Here is an 18,935-nt window from a genome sequence, read left to right as displayed (position 1 = left end):
TTCGTAGTTATGGGTCGAACAACGAATAGAGAACGAACGACGTACCGTGGAAACGGGCTATTACTTCGCAAGTAAAACGCATTTGCAAGTTCTTGCATGTACTTGCAACTACTTCTCATTTCTCTTTTATTGAACAAGTTTGTTATCGAACAGCATTTTGCAAGATTTATACAAACTTTTGGGTTATCGAACAGACCTACTATTGTCAATTGTAAGGTGAACTGTTGCATGTGATCCACCCTTCAACGGAAATGGCAATGTATGGAAAAAACCGTTGTTATAGAGATTAGAAATAAAAACTTTGTTTTTTATTCATAAACAAGTTTAAAAATATTTTCAAAGATCGAGTTTGCTTTTAGTTTTGTTTTTAAAAAAATATCTATATTTTTTCATATTTCAAAAGAATATATCTTCAATAACATTGGCAAGCTATACTGATAATCCAAAAAAATAATAAAAAATAATTATAATGTCTGCGAAAAAGCAATCTGAGCCGAAAGAGATTTTAGGACTGAATCGTATAACGAAGAAGCGGATATTGGAATTATGTAAACGGGATAAGTTGTATCAGACTCCCCAACTAAATGATGTGTTATATTTACATTATCAAGGTATGTAGTCGTGGAATTATAAGTATGTTATTCAGATTATGATGAAGACGGTAATGGGAAGGTAAAGTAGTGCGTCTAAACCACATCAACGAATTGATTGGTTAGGTTCACTCTTTACTTGTTTGTGAGGATTTAAACTGTAAGAGGATAAAGGATAGTCCTAACCACATGCCCTTTATTCATCTTTGAATTATGTCGCCCTTTATTGTTTTACATTTTAAGCCGATGTCATAATATCCTCCTTAGTTAGATAAGTATTGAAATAATTGTTTTATTTCCATTGCAGGCTTCCAATGTATCGAATGCCTAGAAGATTACACCGAATTAAAATGTCTGTGGTTGGAATGTAATGCCATATCAGAGATACAGGGTTTGGAAAATCAAACCAAATTGAAATGCCTTTATTTGCAAAGTAATTTAATTAGGAAAATCGAGAATCTGGAATTTTGCAAAGAATTGGATACGATTAATTTGTCACAAAATCAAATTAGAAAAATTGAAAATCTTGGCATTGATGTTCTGCCGGTACTTAATACTCTTAATATTGCATCAAACTACATTAAGGATGCTGAGGGTTTACGGGATTTGGAGAATTGTAAAAACCTCAGTGTTTTAGACTTGTCAAATAATCGTATTGATGATATATTGGTGGTAAAGGTGGGTCGAGTTATTGGAGGAATGGTTAGTGAAGATTACATATTAACATTTTTTATATTTTAAGGTTTTTGCCAAAATGCCAGAGCTAAAGGTTTTGGTGTTAACAGGAAATCCAGTGGTTTCGAAAATTCCTCAATATCGTAAAACTCTAATATTGGAATGTGTAGGTTGTTATAATTGATTTTACAACAATTTTTTAACATGCCAACTTTTTCTTCGTTTAGAAAAAATTAACATATTTGGATCAAAGACCGGTGTTTCCCAAGGATCGAGCCTGTGCCGAAGCATGGTAAGTGCTAATACACTTTTTGAATTGTATATTTATGGAAAACATAATCTATAAATAATAGCTAAAGGAATATTTTGTGATCTTCAGGTATTAATATTGACAGGAGGTATTATTTTAATCAAGCCATCTTCTAAATGCTGAAATAGACTTGACCCTTTTTTATAACGTCGGGAAATATTCATTGTATTATTTTTAGACATTTCACTAAAAGAGGTAAATACTTGTCGTTGTATGGGTAAACAGCCGTAGTTTGTTGCTCAGTATTTGCCAGCGACATACACTTAAACCAGAGTAGGTCCCAAATATGTTTCAGCGAAATGCGTTTCAGACAATTTGGAGTCGATCTAGCCTTGCCCATCTATCTGTCAGACAGGTTCGGTTTGCAGCTCGTAATACTTTGTCCAAACGTAGACCAAGTTCGAATATGGGCTATATATGCCTAATCCTTCGGGTACCTTACCCACAAATTACTCTCGAAGGTTGTAACCGATTTGGTCCAAACTTTGCGTTCGAATATGTACTATATTGGTCCATTGCTAAGGATACTTTTCAAAATTTCAGTTTAGGGACATATATTCGATTGTTTGAGGTAATGTCCCAAATGTTATAAGAACACCGCCGGCACCAACTAAAATGACTGATGGCCACAAAAAATTCGTAACTTTTCTTCCGAACGTCCAAGTTCCAGGAAGGTATATACGGGACAACATCTTCGGGTACCTTCCTCACAAAAGTTCAAGAGTTTAACTTACGTTCAGTATAAGAGGCTGATCGAGAATCGTTTTGAAAATTTCGTGTTCAAAAATTCTATAAAATCCTACGGTGACAGTTATCGTACCACCAGACATTTTAGGGTACGATAACTATCAAAAGGAGTTACTGCCATTGGTCCATCTTTGCATATCATGGTACGTATTTTTCTCGAACGTAAATCTTGTCCAATATTATCGCTCTTTTCAAGTTTAAGGGTTACTCGAGGATTGTTTTGAAATTGTCATAGAATCGATTCTGATTACAACGATATAGTTTTTTTCGTGCTCCCTGACATAATGACCCAAAAACTCTAAAAAATCCTACGGACTGGTCGTAATTGAACATCATCTTTACTCGGAGATCCCTTATGTATATCCTCTAAAGTACTGAAGAAGTAAAAATCCTGGCCGAACCTCTTATACCATCCACAAGAATTTTAGATGGAAGAGGAAGTATATAGCGGAGCTGTAATTTCTTCTCGTTGTATTCATATCAGACCCTTGGCAGGGGGAAGCAGACTTGTTGGCTTGGTTTGCCAGAAGACTTTAGATCTTTAGGATCTTTTCAGAATTTTGTGGTACTTTTTGCACATTTGAATATGCAGACAAAAATGTGGATTAGGATTAATGTTCAAAAGACCGACATAGTGCATTACTGAAGAGGATCTTATTTTGAGAGTCATATTTTTTTCGATAGATATCGCGCCCACTAGTCATTTCAGTGGGATATCGTACAACTGTTGGACCAGTATGCCAGGAAGCATGGACTTGTCCACGGCAAACATAATATGGCTGTAAACAGGACCACAAAGGACATCATCGGTATACATTTCCAAAGGATCTCCGAACAGACCCTAAATTGCACTTGGACACAAATGTTGAACTTTTTTGGGGAAGGTATTCGAAGGAGAGGACCGATATGAGTCATTTTAGAATTTAAACTAAGTTTGGACAAAATATGACGAAGTCCAAGTTTTGGACAAAATCTGTTTATCAGTTCGAGAGTTATTGTGCTCTCCAGCTACTACATATGGTGCCATAGGGGTTTTTTACAACTTTTGGCCTGTTTTCCCAAGAAGTATGGACTTGCCACTGAAGAAACTTTTACCGTTGTAATTGAGACAGCGATTGCAAGTTGCTTCAACAGAATCAAAGTTAGTCAAGAGCAGGTCTTAAAGTGAACATATCCGAAACTTTGTGTGGGAGGTACCCGAAGGAATGGGCAAATATAGTCTATATTCAAACCTGAACTATGTCTGGTAGATACATTAGGATGCGTAAAGTATGGACCAAATCGGTCCTTCCCTTCAAGAGTTATCGTGCGCACAATTTTCCGAACATTTTTGAACTTTTGTGGGGGAGGTACCAGAAGGAGTGGACCGATATGGCTTTTATGGGAACTTAAACTAAGTTTAAACAAAATATTCCGAAGGCCAAATTTGGGAGCAAATAGGCAGATCCGTTCGAGAATTATCTAGCGCTACAACAACTACACACGCTGTCATAGGGGTTTTCTGCATCTTTCAGGCTATTTTCTCAGGAAGTATGGACTTGCCCCTGATGAAGCTTATAACGTCGTATGGAGGGGAGTGAATACAAGTTGTTACAACAAAAATCAAAGCGATTCGAGAGCAGCTACTAAACTGAACTTTTCCGAAATTTTTGTGGGAGGTACCCGAAGGAGTGGAGTCCATATTGGAACCTTATCTAAGTCTGGTAGAAATTTAACGATGTTCAAAGTATGAACCAAATCGGTTACTCCCTTCAAGAGTTATCGTGCGTACAAATTTTTCGAACATTTTCGAACTTTTGTGGGGGAGGTACCGGAAGGGGTGGACCGATATAACCCATTTTCGAACTTAAACTAAGTTTGGACAAAATATTACGAAAGCCAAATTTTGGACCGAATCCGTTGATCCGTTCGAGAGTTATCGTGCGCTCCAGCCAGACAGACAGACGGACGGACGGACATTGCTCAATCGACTCCAAATTGTCTGAAACACATTTCGTCCAAACATACTTGGGATCTAAAACCATTATTTCGATGGGGCACATTTTATCCGTATGAAAGTGTATATACCCTCGTAAGCATAAATGCTGATGGTATAATAACCATGTCCGTCTGTTGAAGTCAAGATACAGCTCGCTATTTTTATGATAGAGCTTTGTAATTTGGTATAAAAGTTTCTATTACTTCTAGGATGTTTGGTATTGCAAATTGGCTATATCGGTCCACGTTTTGATATAGCCCCTATATAAGGGTACCGCCCGATTTTCGTTATTTTGAAGGTTGTAGCCTCATTACCACACCGAAATGGCTGGAATTTGGTACTTAGTCTTCGTTGGGGGTAGAAAACTTTCCATTCGAAATTTGTCGGTATAGGTCCACGCCTTCATATAGCCCCCATGGAACGGTACCTCCCGATTTTCGGTATTTTGAGGGTTGCGGTCACAATAACCCACCGAAGTGGCGAAATTTGGTATTTGGTCTTCATTTGGGGTATAAAACTTTACATATGAAATTTTTCGTTATAGGTCCACGCCTTCATATAGCCCCCATAGAGCGGTACCTCCCGATTTTCGGTATTTTGAAGGTTGTGGCCACAATAATTCACCGAAATGGCTGAAATTTGGTATTTAGTCTTCGTTGGGGGTATTCAACTTTCCCCTTTTAATTTGTTGGTATAGGTCCACACCTTTATATAGCCCCCATAGAACGGTACCTCCAGATTTTCGGTATTTTGGAGGTTGCGGTCACAATAACCCAGCGAAGTGGCGATATTCAACTTTCCCCCCTAAATTTATTTATTCAATTCGTTTTTAATACTAAAGCCTCCAAGGTTGTGGCTTCAATATTCCACCGAAATTACTGAAATTTGGTATTTAGTCTTCGTTGGTGGTATACAACTCTCCTCCAGCAATTTGTCGGTACAGGCCCCCGTCTTCATATAGCTCCCATAGAACGGTACCTTACGATTTTCGTAATTCTGAAGGTTGTGACGTCAATATCCCACCGAAATGACTGAAATTTGTTATTTAGTCTTCCATGGGGTTATAAAATATTACATAAGGGAATTATCAGTATAGGTCTACATCTTCCTATATCCGCCATAGAAGCGTACCTCTTGATTTTCGGCATTTTGAAGGCTTTAGCCACATTATCTTACCGAATTATCGAAAATTTGGTATTAAGTCTTCTTCGAGTCTACACAGTTTCCGTCAGAAATTTGTCGGTATAGATCGATGTTTTGATATAGCCTCCCGAATTTCGGTATTTTGAAGGTTAGCCAAATTGTTTTACCGAAATTGCTGAAATTTGGTATTTAGTCTTCTTCATAAAAAAATGAAACTAATTGGTCCATTTTACTTCAATGCAACTCGTGGTGGAGGGTATAAAAAGTTCAGCCCGGCCGAACTTAACGCCGTTCTTACTTGTTTTCTTCTTCATCTTTCATCTCTTTCCCTTTTTGCAACACATTGATCTTATTCTGCAGTGACCCACTGTCAGTTTCAGGTCGGACTTCTGCCGGGAAAGTAGGGATGTGAGGTTCTTTGTTTGGACAGGCTTGGCCAGATTGCCTTGACTAGCCTTATACCGAAATCTTTGTTCTTACTGCCGCATGAGAGGCTTGATTGAGTTGTCGCCAGTTCATCCGCTATTTGATTTCCTTTGACCTTTCCCAAAACAACACCCAATCCTATGTTACGATGGATTTTAGGGTCTCCAAGACATTTTTGTAGTCCAATATTGCCCCAAACTTAATTGAGTGCAACCTGAGTGATTTACGGGTCGTGACTGTCAGTTCCTGCAGTGGATGGAGATCATTGAGGGACGCATGTGCAGTGTTCTTCGTGGCATCGGTGATGAGGTTTGATGCCGTACTTTGGGCGTTGTTTAATTTACAAAGATGCGATGTTCAAAGCATTTCACCACGCTAAAGATCGATAGACAAGAATTGGGCATAGGATGGTCGTGAAAATCCAATGGATTACCTGTAATCTCAGTTCCCAGCTTTTACCAATGAAGTTCTTGTAGGAATACAGAGCTATTAGACCACTCCTGGCACGTTCCTCGACATTTCTTTAATTGGTGGTTCAGAATTATGTCGAGCTACTATAGGGTCACTCCAACTAGCATTGGTTGTCGCTGTTGTTGTAGCAAGGCAAATATGTTCGATCGTGTATTATGTCAGTTATCAGGTTCTGGTTCCTCTGTATCCATTCATCATGGCATCAATTCAGGCCCAATTCGAATTGAGGCGGTCTAAAACCACACGTGTTTGCCTCGGCAGCTTGCGTTCTTCTGCTGCGATGGATCAAACTTAAACTATGTTTAAAAAAACAATAACGAAGGCTAAATTTTGGACCAGTCGGTTGATCCGTTTCGATAGTTATCGTGCGCTCCAACCACTACAAATGGTGACAAAGGGGTTTTAACACCTTTCGGACTATTTACTCAGGAAGTATAGATTTGCCCTTGATAAAGCTTGTATGGTCGTAATGGGGGCCGCAAATACAAGTTATTACAAACATCAAAACGATTCGATAGCAGATCTTAAGCTGAACTTTTCCGATGTTTTGTGTGGGAGATACCCGAAGGAGTGGACCGATAGAGTCCATATTAGAACCTCATCTATGTCTGGTAGAAATTTCACGATGACCAAGTATTGACCAAGTTTTCCCAACATTTTCGAACTTTTGGGGGGACGGTACCTGAGGGAATGGACCGATATGGTTCATCTTCGAACTTAACCTAAGTTTGAACAAGTTATTACAAAGGCCAAATTTTGGACCAAATCGGTTCATCCATTCGAGAGTTATCGTGTTGACATTGCTAAATCGACTCCAAATTGTCTGAAATGGATTTCGTCCAAAAATACTTGGGGTCTAAACCCATTATTTCCTTAGTCTAAAGACTGAAGGTATAAAAAAGTGCTAAGACCAGTCAAATAGGAGTTCAGCCTTTCAGAAATGGCATCAGGAAAGGTACCTGACGCCAAGAGGAGGGTTATCTGCTCAATGTCCTCAAAGCGCCACCATCATTGTTCTATCACAGGGCTTGCTTTGGTTGAGTCCTCGACTAATATTTGTAGAGATGGTGTGCAGCGCTGTTGTCATGCTGTGTAGGTTACGGAATCCATGCTGATAATCGGTAACTGCGTAGCCGTTTCTGGCGCTGGGGAAGACTAAGGCCTCAAGGGTCTTTGCTACAGCGACAAAAGTGAAATCGTTCTATACCTTTCACCTTTGCTGGCATCCTTGGTTGGCTTCAGAAACGGGAACACCATGTCCATTTTCCAGACTTCGGGAACGATGTGGGTGGCTAGCGACAGGTTGAGAACTTTAGAGAGGTACTCGACTCCCGGCGTATTCAGCTGTTTCAGCATTACCATGGAGATTCCATCAGGGCCTAAGGCGTTGGACAATATAGAGTTTCTGATGGCATTCGTCCTCGGCAGGAAGAGATATAATGTGAAGTAGTATTCTTCTCTTCGCCCCGACAAACTGTCGACTGAAATAACTTGTGCACCTCTTCGAATCAGTCAACGTAACATCGCCAAACATGACTGAGGTCCTATCTCCCTTCTTCGAGAGTGACTTAACCGTTGCCCACAACTCACTTATTCCCGATCCAATGTTGCAACTCTTCAGATGATTTAAGTACGTGTTCCGCTTATGCTCACCGACCACTGTTAACTTCCAGTCAGCTTAGGGCATGGAGATAGGGCTGTATTGAACAGACTGGTGTAATCCTTCCCCAGTGCCTTGTAACCATCTCAAAGTTGTAAGCTCAGTTGTTATTGAGCTTTGTTTCCTGCACCGCCGCGACCTGGTATTCTTCCCACATATGAAATTCCCTATTTCCTCGATCTTATCTCGTAGTTCATGGCAATTTTTGGGGATTGGAACAGCAACGGCTGGTGTTAAATGCTGCGGTTTGGGGGACTGCGTGGGAGTCGCGTATTTAGATGGCGATAACGACTCACTGGGGGCTGTGTTCACGCAGTAACATTGTCCCTGTCGTAGTCCCTCGCATGGACGAGCCCAGGACAACGCCTGAGATGCACCTAATCCCGGCATCTATTGCATCCCACCGAAGCTTGAGTGTGATGGATGCGGATGTGACAAACTGAGCACATCCAAATTGGTCCAGAGGTTTCCTTCGTCCCGGAGATATGCTGCTCCCAAAACAGAAACACGATACAAATTCAAGCCGGTGTACACTGTGGGTACACTGCCGAACTCTCTCGAAACCTCGTTTTTACTTATTTTCTCAACGGATCATGGGTGGCGTATGATTTTTATTACATATAAATTATACGCCACCCAAGATCCGACGTTATAAATTACAAAAAAATATTAGTAAAAAGCCAAAAACAAAATCGCACAGAGGGCTTTGTACTCCCCTAAATGAATATCGTTTAAAATTAGGAGAGAATTCGGATCAAAAGACGGCAAAAAATCAGATTTTTTACGAGACTTCTTTGGAAAGTTCCATTGGTATGCTACTAAGAACAATTTTCTCTTTTTCTCAGGAAACGTGGTGGCTATGAGGAGGAACGTAAAGAAAATGAACGTTGGAATCGCGCGGAACGTCGGAAGATGAGAGATAGCGTCAATGGTAAGCCAATCAACTTAATTGGAAAACCAATTCTTAATTACATGCTTTTGTGTTATTTCATGTTTGTTTGTAGCCACTATACGTTTGCGTAATAAATATCGCAAACCTGAAGATCACATGACACTTCTAGTATCCTCCGATTCGGAAGATGAAGCAACACAGCAGAAACGTCGACGTCAACAAGATGTTTTAGATGCTGGTGTTGATATGGAATTGGGTATATGGGATGAGGTGGCCGGGGATGATGATGGTGTTAAACAAAAACAGGAAGTGTCTTCCACTTCTTCTTCGTCTGCCACTAGTTCTTCAACATCGGTTATAAGTAGTACAGACTCGAATGCAAGTGAAGATAAATCTTCAAATGAATCGAACGAAAATGTTATTTGCCTGGCAGAGCGACAAAATATGGGTGAGATTTTAAGGTATGTGGAGAAGCGGAAGCAGGGAGAGATTGAAGAGGTCAAAGAAATGGAGGAAGGGGATGTGCTGAGCATTGAAAAGGATACACAATTGAAGGAGGATTGTGAAAACAATCCAGAGACGACAGTTGTCTCAGATGGTATTTCTAATAAGGAAAGTCCACAAAAGGATTTACAATCGGATCCAGAAGACAGTGGTTCTCCAAGGGAAATTTGCAATGAAACCCTTGATGACATACTGAACGTTACTTTGAACGATTTGAGCGAAAAATATCCGCCACAATGTGGCCCACGAAGAGTTCATTTGCAAATTGAAACTATGGATACAAATAATAAATATGATGTCTTAGATGAAATGGACAAGGCCATGCAGACAATGGAACAGGGAGGTAAAACCCCTAGGGAAGGTTACGAGAAAAAATTGCAGCTTTTACAACCAAATAATTCTCCGAAGAGTGTACAAGAGGATGATGAATTTTCTCCTCTCAACACTCAATTAAAACAGGATTTTGAAAAAATCTCCACCAACATGGATATGCAAATGGCTCAATTGCAAAGAGAGCAAGAAGAGAGGCGTGATATTTTAGAAGCTTTATTTACCCAAGACCAGGCTGCACACGAAACAAGTAGTGGTGGTAGTAGCAGTGAGAATGAGCTGCCGGGTAAAGAAGAGAACCTTACTCTTCATAAAATGCTAGATCAATGGGATAAAGACACTAAATTGAGAGAGAATGAAATAAACAATGACGATAATAATGAGAGAAGCTTAAGAGAGGGAAGCTGCAGATGGAAGTGCACTGAATATTTGATTTCAGCGAGAGATAGAAGAGATAATGGTATGTCTAAGCAAGAAATCTCCGTGAGAGTTTGTGAGCCGAAATATCACATGGAAGAGATAAACCAAGAGAGATTATGTAATTCAATTAGCAATGAGAGAGGAGAGCAAGATTATGAAAATGAATTGGGGGAGTCAATATTGTGTGATTACACAAATGAAAATTCAGTGGGAGAACAAGGAAATTCCGTGAGAGATCATGAGCAGGATGAAAATGCTTTGAGAGATTATGCTCAAGATAGCCACATGGAAGAGATAAATAAAGATAAGAGTAGTATTGTAATGACAACTTCTAGTAATACCATTATACAAGAGAGTGGTGATATTATGGAGAATACCGACAAACAAACTTTGAATCCTAGCGATATGAAAACTACCGAAAATATCTTAAAAATGGAAGAAGCTGTAAATCAAATGTCTTCTCGAAATGAGTTCCAGTATCAGCCGTTGGATGTTGCATTGCTAACGAGGCATTCAAACAAAGCTATGGACTCGTTGGAGAGAGAAATTGAAAAGCTTAATGCTCTCTTACAAAAATTGGAGGATGAAAATGAGGAGTTATACAAAGAGAGTGAACGTCAAACTGAAGAGAAGGCTAATGGAGAGCTAAAAGAGAATCTATTGGAAAAAGAAAGTTCTGATGCCAAAGAAAATGAAGCTACAAAGATAGGAGACATCACGAAGAAAGAAATTGGGAATTTGGAGTCCACTGAGAATAAAAAAATGGTGATAGAAAATGAGGGAGAACATTGTAGCGAGCACTTAGGCATTGAAGAGGTAGATGAAACAGTGAGAGAAGATATTGGGGGAGTTGTAAGTGGAGAAAATAAATGTGAAGAAGCAATTATGGATAATGCAGCCGACGACTATGAGAACAAAGTAGAGCAAACGGAGAATCTATTGGAGAAAGAAAGCTGTTATGGCAAAGATAATAAAGCAGCGGAGGAGATAGAAGATACTATGAAGAAAGTAGATGAGAATTTGGAGTCCAGTGAGAATAATACGATGAAGAGAGAAAACAAGGGAGAATTTTATGGAGAGTACTTAACTTTCGAAGAGGTAGGAGAAACACTGAGAAAAGGCATTGACAGAGTTGAAAGTGGAGAGAATAAATTTGAAGAAGCAATAATGGAGACTGAAGGTGATGAAAATGTAATACAAGAGGGAGAAAACAAGAATCTAGTGGGGAAGGAAAGTTGTGATGCCGAAGACTGTAAAGCGAAAGAGATAGGAGACACCATGAAGAAAGAAATTGATAATTTCGAGTTCACTGATAATAAGATTAAGAGAGAAAATAAGGAAAAATTTTATGGAGAGTACTCATCTTTCAAAGAGGTAGAAAAGACATTAAGAGCAGATATTGGTCAAGTTATAGACGAAAATAATGCATTTGAAGCAGCAAATTCGGAGACTGATGGCAATGAACGTGAAAACCAAGAAGAGCAAAACGAGAATCTGTTGAAGAAAGAATGCTGTGGCGACAAAGATAATAAAGCGGCAGGGGAGATGGGAGACATCGTGAAAGAAAAAACTGAGAATTTAGAGTCCAATGAGAATAAAATGATTGAGAGAGAAAACAAGGAAGAACATTATGCAGAGTACTTATGTTTGAGAGAAGATATTGGCCGAGTTGTAAATGGAGAGAAAAAACTTGAAGAAGAAATTATGGAGAATGAATGCGAAGGACATGCCAAAGAAAATACATTTGACGAAGAAGACGAAGCTGTAGACGAATCGTATCTGTCCAGTGAAAATTTTGAAATCATGGAAGGACATGATGACAAATTTAGAGAAAACTATTTGGAAACAATAGTTGAATCCTTAAAAGAGGAGGACGGAGATTTTACACCGCGAAAAATTAAATGTGAAGAGAAAACATTGGAAATGGAAGAAGATTTTATTTCTCAATCGGAAGAGAAGAGTTTTGAATTGATTATGAGAGAAAACGCTGAAAAAAGGAGAGAAAACAAATTAAAAGAGAAAAGCAGGGATATTGTCAAAGATAATAGAAAAGAGGAGTTTGCTGATATTGATGGAATTATGAGTGAATATCTAGAAGATTATCCATATTCAGAGGATGGTGCTCGGTGGAGTGGGAACGGTAATGCAATATCCGGAGCGATTACATCATTGAGGAATGAAACAGAAGGACAAGAAAAGAGTGAAACCACTTTAGAAGAGAACAGAAGTGATATTGTCAGAGACAATGAAGAAGAGCAGTTTGCTGAGAATAATGAAATCATGAGTGAATATCCAGAAAAGGATGATACACTGAAGAATGAGAAAGGCGATGTAATATCATCAGTTGAGATTAAATTTGAAACATTCACAAATGAAAAAGAGGAACTTTTCAATGTAAACACTGCCCAACTATTAGAAAAGAAGAGAAATGGAGAAGAACAAATGGAGACATCATTTAGAGAGAAGATCATCGATATTGTGAGAGATAGTGGAGAAGAAAACGAAAACAGGAAGCATGAATTTGTTGATGTCACTCCCGATGGAGGTACTGCTGGGAGAGATAATAATGAAGTTAATTTCAAAGAAGCACTGGATGAAGAGATTGATAATATTATTTCCAGAGAGGATAAACTTAAGCAAATAACAGAGAGTGAATGCAGAGAACAGTTCAATAAGAGTGTTAAACAAAGGAAGGATATTGAAATTGTAGAAGAGAAGTTAAAGGAAACATTAGAAGAGAAAACTAATGTAGTTGAGGGTGATGCTGGAGAACAAGAGATAGATAAACAAATGAATGAAGAATGTAATGATGTTTCATCTTCTCGGAAGAGGCGAAATCAAGAAGAAAATCTAAATTTAGAAAATGAAAGTGAACGGAAGAATGTTGCACATGAAATTGAGAAGAAGGACCATGGAAATGTATGTGGTAACAAACAAGAGAGAATAAATGTCGAATTAAATGGGAACTGTACTGTAATTGAAAGTGATGCTGGAGAAAAAGAGATTGAGAAACAAACGAAAAAAGAATGTGCTAATGTTTTATCTGCTCAGAAGAGGCAAAATGAAGAAGTAAATTCAAATTTGGAGGAGAGAGGAGAGAAGGAAGAAGAATGTAATGCTATGTGCGGAGAGATTAAATTTGAATATAAAATATTGGAGGATGAAAGTGACGAAAATGTCAAAGAATTTGAAAAGATGGGTCAGGCAACTCTCTGGAATAAGGAAGAAGAGATAATGGAAGATAAATTAAAGGAAGAAAGTGAAAATACTGTTTCCGATGGAGACAATGAATTCGTGAGAGAAATTAAAAAAGAGAATGTAAACTTGGTGAATGCTTTGAGGAAAGAGAAAAACGATGTTCTACCAGAAGATATTGAATTTGAAGAGAAAATCAAAGCAAACTTTGGAGAAACTTTAAGGAAAGCGAACAGCGATATTTTACAAGAAGATATTAAATTGGAAGAGAATATATTGGTAATTGTTGGGCAAGAACAGTTCAATAAGAATACTAAACATCAGTCGGAGGAAAAGAATCAGAAAATTTTGAGAGACAGTGGACATGAAACGATAAGTGAATATGTGCGAGAAAAATGTGAAGATTTTATATATTCTGAGGGCACAAAAATCGCTGGAGAAAGTAAGGAAGGGAGTTATGCTGGTAATGCATTCATAGAAGAAATACACTGTGCTATAGTTGAAGAACAAGCTGATAAAGAATTCGTTGTAACAAAATTGGAAGAGAGGATGGAAGAGAAGTCAACTAATGTAAGAGAATGGAAGACAGATGATAATATCAAACAAATAATTAACACAATTTTGAAAAATGTGAATGAAAATGAAATTAAAGTTGAGCAAGAGAGATTTGAAGAAGAGAAGTCAAATAACGTTAAAGAATCTCAGCCAGAAGAGAATAGCACAGAAAAAATACATACATTTTTGAAAAATGTTAATCAAAATGAACTGGAACGTGAGCAAGAGAGATTTGAAGGAGAGAAGTCAACGAATCTGAGAGAATGCCAGACTGAAGAGAATATCACACAAATAATAAATACAATTTTGGGAAATGTAAATAAAAGTGAAGTGGAGATTGAGCAAGAGATATTTGAAGACAATTTAAAAGCAACAATGCAAACGGGAACAGTGATAGACAATGAAGAGAGAAATTGTGACACAAGCGGAGCAACACCTAATGACAGTGAAAAATACCAAGAGCCAGTATCATATAACGAATTTGAACCGTATAAAGAACTTGCGAATGAAGAAGAAATAAGTATCGATTATAATAAACCATATGTTATAGGGAGAGAAAAATGTAAGAAGAAAAGAGAAAGGGAAACAAGTGGAGATAATACAATTGAGAAATCTATCACATCGCTAAATGATCCAAAGAGCGATAATGCTGCAAAGAGAGTTAAGGAAGAGAGTTCTGAGAAGAAAGAAGAAAAAGAGAATCCTAATAACTCAACTGAGAATCCTAATGAAACAAGAAGTCTTATTGATGAAGATGACAATAAATTTTCAAAAATTGAATCTTGTCATAAGGAAAAGAATACTTCGGAGGGAAGAGAACTGGAAAAAAGTGGAGATAACACAGTTGAAAAAAATATTACATCGCTGAATGATACAAAGAGAGATAATGCTACAAAGAGTGTAAAGGGAGAAAATAGTGAGATAAATCCCAATGAAAAAGAGGAAGACAAGAACTCAGATGAGAAACATATTGGTACAGGAAGTCACCTTGAAGAAGATGAGCATAAATTGTCTAAAATCAAAGTAGTTTCTGAGAACCTTTTGGAGAATGATTGTAAAATACGAGAACATACTAATCCTCAAATTACTAATGAGTGTATTTCGGAAAGCCATTTTGAAGTTGGAGAAAGAACGGCTGAAACTTTAGCTGAGAGCAGCATTTTCGTGAGCAATTGTGAATTAGAATCTTCTATTGATGAAGAAGACAGTATTTCTGTGAATGGACAAGAAATTATTGCTGGAAACGTTGGTATTGAGATGATATATTCAAATGAGAGTGAAGTTCCGCTTCAAATGAGTTTGGCTAAGGAACACTTGGAAAGTGATCGTAAGTATAATGATGAGACAATGCCAGAGAGTTGTTCTCAAAACTTCACCAATGAAGTTAAATCCTACTCTCCCGATGATAGTTTATCGAACTACAGTGTCAATTATAATGAAGATCTTAAAAACTCTAATCCCTCAAATTCGGATTTTATAAACTTACCCCTTACTAGGACCAAGAAACAATTGGAAAATGAATGTGAGAATATTGATGAGACAATGCCAGAGAGTTGTTCCCAAATTCCTACCAATGATGTTAAAACCTGTTCTCCCGGTGATAGTTTATCAAACTTCAGTGACAATGGTGATAATGGAGATCTTAAAAATTCAAATCCAACAAATTCCGATTTTACAAATATACCCCTCACCCGAACCATTCACAATGGTTTAGAATCTCTGACAGATGTTTTCAAAGAATCTTCCAAGACACGAAAATTTGTTTCCACCGAATCTGAAAAGATAGCAAGTTTAAAGAAGTTGGCTCAAGAACCCAATCTGAAACTTTTCAATCAAGACACCCACGAAAGTTTAGATAAGCTACTAGCTGAATATAAGGAACAGGAAAATCGGGATATTCAAGAAATGATCAACAGAGTTTATGCTCAACGGGAACGTTATGAAGACACCATCGAATTGGTTGATGGAAAGTTGATGATTGTCCACAAGGATACTGGCGAATTGAAGGAGTTAACAAAGCCCAAGGGTATCCATTATTCAGATAGTGATAATAATGATTATGACACCGCCGAGTCGGGTAATGAGGGAGCATGTTGTAGTAAGCCGAGAAAGAGAACTAATTTAAAAGAGAAGACACACACTCCTAAAGCCAGTGTGGGCCAAGAAACTTCATGGAAATCCATTGAAAGTGATTCGGAAGATGATGAATCTAGCCACGGAGATACCAGAATGTTGAATTTTAGAAGTAAAAACTCTTCCTCCCTACATGGCGTTTTAAGTCACAAACAATCTTGGAACTCTGTGGAAAGTGATTCGGAGAATGATGATAATGATAATTTTTATTCTCTGGACCCCCCATCTCAATCGAATATTTTAAAAAATATCCATAGTGAGTTTTTTGATAAGCTTTCATTTGATCATTTGAAGCTTTCTCGGCAAGATGAAGATCATATTGTACAGTGCTCACGCAGTTATACTGAACTAAAAACTCTCTTTAATCGTGCTAACGAAACTATAGAGCGGGCATTAACTAAAGAAGAGCTTGATATATTGAAGAATATAAAAATTGAAAATGAGCATGAATCTCAAGAAGAAGAAGAACATTTACAAGAAAGTGGTGCAACTGCTATTGAAAGTGATGAGAAGATCCAAGAAGAGTATCTGTTAAATAAAATGGTACAGAGAACCAAGAAACAAGAAATCGCTAAACCCGAAAATACACTCAATAAACAAATGGATTTTGTAATAGAAATGAAAACGTCTAAAGAAGGGGTAAAATTATATGAATATAAATGGGATGAGCCTGATCAAAGTGGGAGAGATAATACTAAGAGAACGGAAGTAAAACATATGTCGTCCTGTGATGATGAAAGAGAGCAAGATAGGACTGATGAATTAGATGAAATTGAGGGTCTTGAAATGAATGTTCCGAATGAAGGAGCATGCGGTGATACTGACAATCAAGAGAAGCAAAGTTTTAATAAACGAAAAGAGGTAAAAGATTCTGATAATTTGAATGAGAAAACATATGAATTTGTCCCAATTGATGATAACGATAATTTCTCAGCGCAAGAGAACAATGAAAGTGATAATTTGCAAAATCAAACAAAAAATCAAGAAATTCTTTGCGAAGTTGTAAGTGAAAATATTGCTCAGCAAGGGGATACAGATATCGGTACTAAGACATATGCATACTTGGAAGAAGAAAATGAATTTTTAGAAGCACAAGAAAATGAAAATATAGCGGCTCCAACAATTATCTATAATGACTTAAATATATCATCTTCAACTACTCCTACGTCTCATGAAAATTTAGATAATTCGGATTTAGAAATATTGGAATGTAATTTGGAAATATTAGATTGTAATGATGATGTTATTGACAATATAACGGTTAATGCTGAAATTCATTATGAATATTAGAAATATAAATTGCACTTTCTGCGCTGTTACATAATATTATATCATAGCTTTTAGTTATAGTTTTTCATGTTTAATAAAAATACATTTTTAATTCAAAATCAAAAAGGTAATTTTTATTTAATGGAAATTTCAGTAAAAAGTTTTAAGCCTCCTTGGTTGGCCGTAGGCGTAGGCGTGGAAATTCTAAATTTAGAAAATGAAAGTGAACGGAAGAATTTTGCACATGAATTTGAGAAGAAGGACCATGAAAATGTATGTGGTAACAAACAAGAGAGAATAAATGTCGAATTAAATGGGAACTGTACTGTAATTGAGAGTGATGCTGGAGAAAAAGAGATCGGGAAACAAACGAAAAAAGAATGTGCTAATGTTTTATCTGCTCAGAAGAGGCAAACTGAAGAACAAAATTCAAATTTGGAGGAGAGAAGGAAGAAGAAGGTAGTGCTATTTGCGGAGAGATTAAATTTGAAGATTAAATATTGGAAGATGAAAGTGAAGAAAATGTCAACGAATTTGAAAAGATGGGTCATGCAACTCTCTGGAATAAGGAAGAGATAATGGAAGATAAATTAAAGAAAGAAAGTGAAAATAGTGCTTCCGATGGAGATAATGAATTAGTGAGAGAAATTAGGGGTGTATTTTTAAAGAATTTTTTAAGCCTCCTTGGCTGGCCGTACACGTTAATTTCTAAAAATATTTAAAGCCTCCTTAGATCGGAAACTTTTCCTTTATACAACTGTCAAAATCTGCAGCATAGTAATAATTATCACGTAAAAAGACACAGCTAATATGATGTCCTCATTTTCTGTAGGACTTGCCAGCCATTGTTTCCATTATATTTCCTATGGTTTGTCCTCAAAATCTGACAAGTTTTATCAAAAAAAAAAAAAAAAACAAGTGAGAAAAGGCTATAGTCGGTACGGGGCTGACTATGTTATACCCTACACCACTACCTTTGTGAATAATCTTTTCACTCGAAAACATTTCTTTTATGGAGATACGAAAGTTTTCACCTATCTGGCTTTTATACCAAATGACTTAAGGCGAACTGAACCAAAATAACTAATATTTAATGTTATATTTGACTACTGTCGACATCACCAACATCTCTATCTCTGTGAGAAAATTTCGTGATGATCCGATATCCGTCATTATTATTAAAATCGCAAAAATGAGGAGTTGGGTTTTATTAGCGACTATTGCGATATCTTCGTTGTTAGACCACCTACGACAACCTACGTTACATTGTTGTAAAGGTGATATTTTATACTTTCATTGCCAGGTTTAGCTTTTTGTAGACCCCTTACAGACGCTGAGATATTTGCTTTGGAATAAAATGTTGACTTTTTCTCCAAATAAAGTTTTTGCACCTGGCTGTCGCCAGATCAAAGAACAAGAAATCAAATTGATCACGTTGTGATAGATGGAAGACATGATTCAAGCGTGTTGGATAGTTCCAAAGTGCAAACATAGACTCGGACCACTACCTTGTTGCAGCATAGGTACGTACCAGATTAAACGTAGCAAACAAAGTGCGAACAGACAAAACACGGAAGATGGACATCGGTAAGCTGCAATCACAACAGATAGCCACAGCATATTCCACTCAACTGGCC

The 18,935-nt window shown here is 37.4% G+C and overlaps 1 protein-coding gene across 3 annotated transcripts; it reads left to right on the top strand.

The window, feature by feature from the left end:
* The first annotated feature begins 273 nt into the window (after window positions 1-273).
* On the top strand, window positions 274-17,424 carry dtr (defective transmitter release). Of its 3 annotated transcripts, none has more exons than XM_073967783.1 (7): window positions 274-611; window positions 898-1,268; window positions 1,333-1,431; window positions 1,493-1,557; window positions 8,846-8,931; window positions 9,005-16,890; window positions 16,964-17,179. In XM_073967783.1, the coding sequence occupies exons 1-7, from the start codon at window positions 470-472 to the stop codon at window positions 17,033-17,035; spliced, it is 8,721 nt and encodes a 2,906-aa protein (XP_073823884.1). In that variant the 5' UTR covers window positions 274-469; the 3' UTR covers window positions 17,036-17,179. The 3 variants fall into 3 exon arrangements, with proteins under 3 accessions (XP_073823884.1, XP_073823885.1, XP_073823883.1); XM_073967784.1 differs by lacking the exon at window positions 16,964-17,179 and having other exon boundaries at window positions 9,005-15,223; window positions 15,393-15,740; XM_073967782.1 differs by having other exon boundaries at window positions 9,005-17,424.
* The last annotated feature ends 1,511 nt before the right edge of the window (window positions 17,425-18,935 follow it).

Source organism: Musca autumnalis, unplaced genomic scaffold (genome assembly GCF_047663935.1).
Source record: "Musca autumnalis isolate F117 unplaced genomic scaffold, ASM4766393v1 scaffold_2, whole genome shotgun sequence".
Classification (NCBI taxonomy): domain Eukaryota; kingdom Metazoa; phylum Arthropoda; class Insecta; order Diptera; family Muscidae; genus Musca; species Musca autumnalis.
The sequence above is the reverse complement of the archived record's forward strand: the minus strand, read 5'-3'. Positions and strand labels throughout refer to the sequence as shown.

Bases quoted from the DNA above. Each gene is read 5' to 3' on its own strand.
- dtr (XM_073967782.1), top strand. From the start codon at position 470: ATGTCTGCGAAAAAGCAATCTGAGCCGAAAGAGATTTTAGGACTGAAT. The intron at 1,558-8,845 runs GTAAGTGCTAAT...TCTTTTTCTCAG, and splicing joins CGAGCCTGTGCCGAAGCATG to GAAACGTGGTGGCTATGAGG. The intron at 8,932-9,004 runs GTAAGCCAATCA...GTTTGTTTGTAG, and splicing joins GATGAGAGATAGCGTCAATG to CCACTATACGTTTGCGTAAT.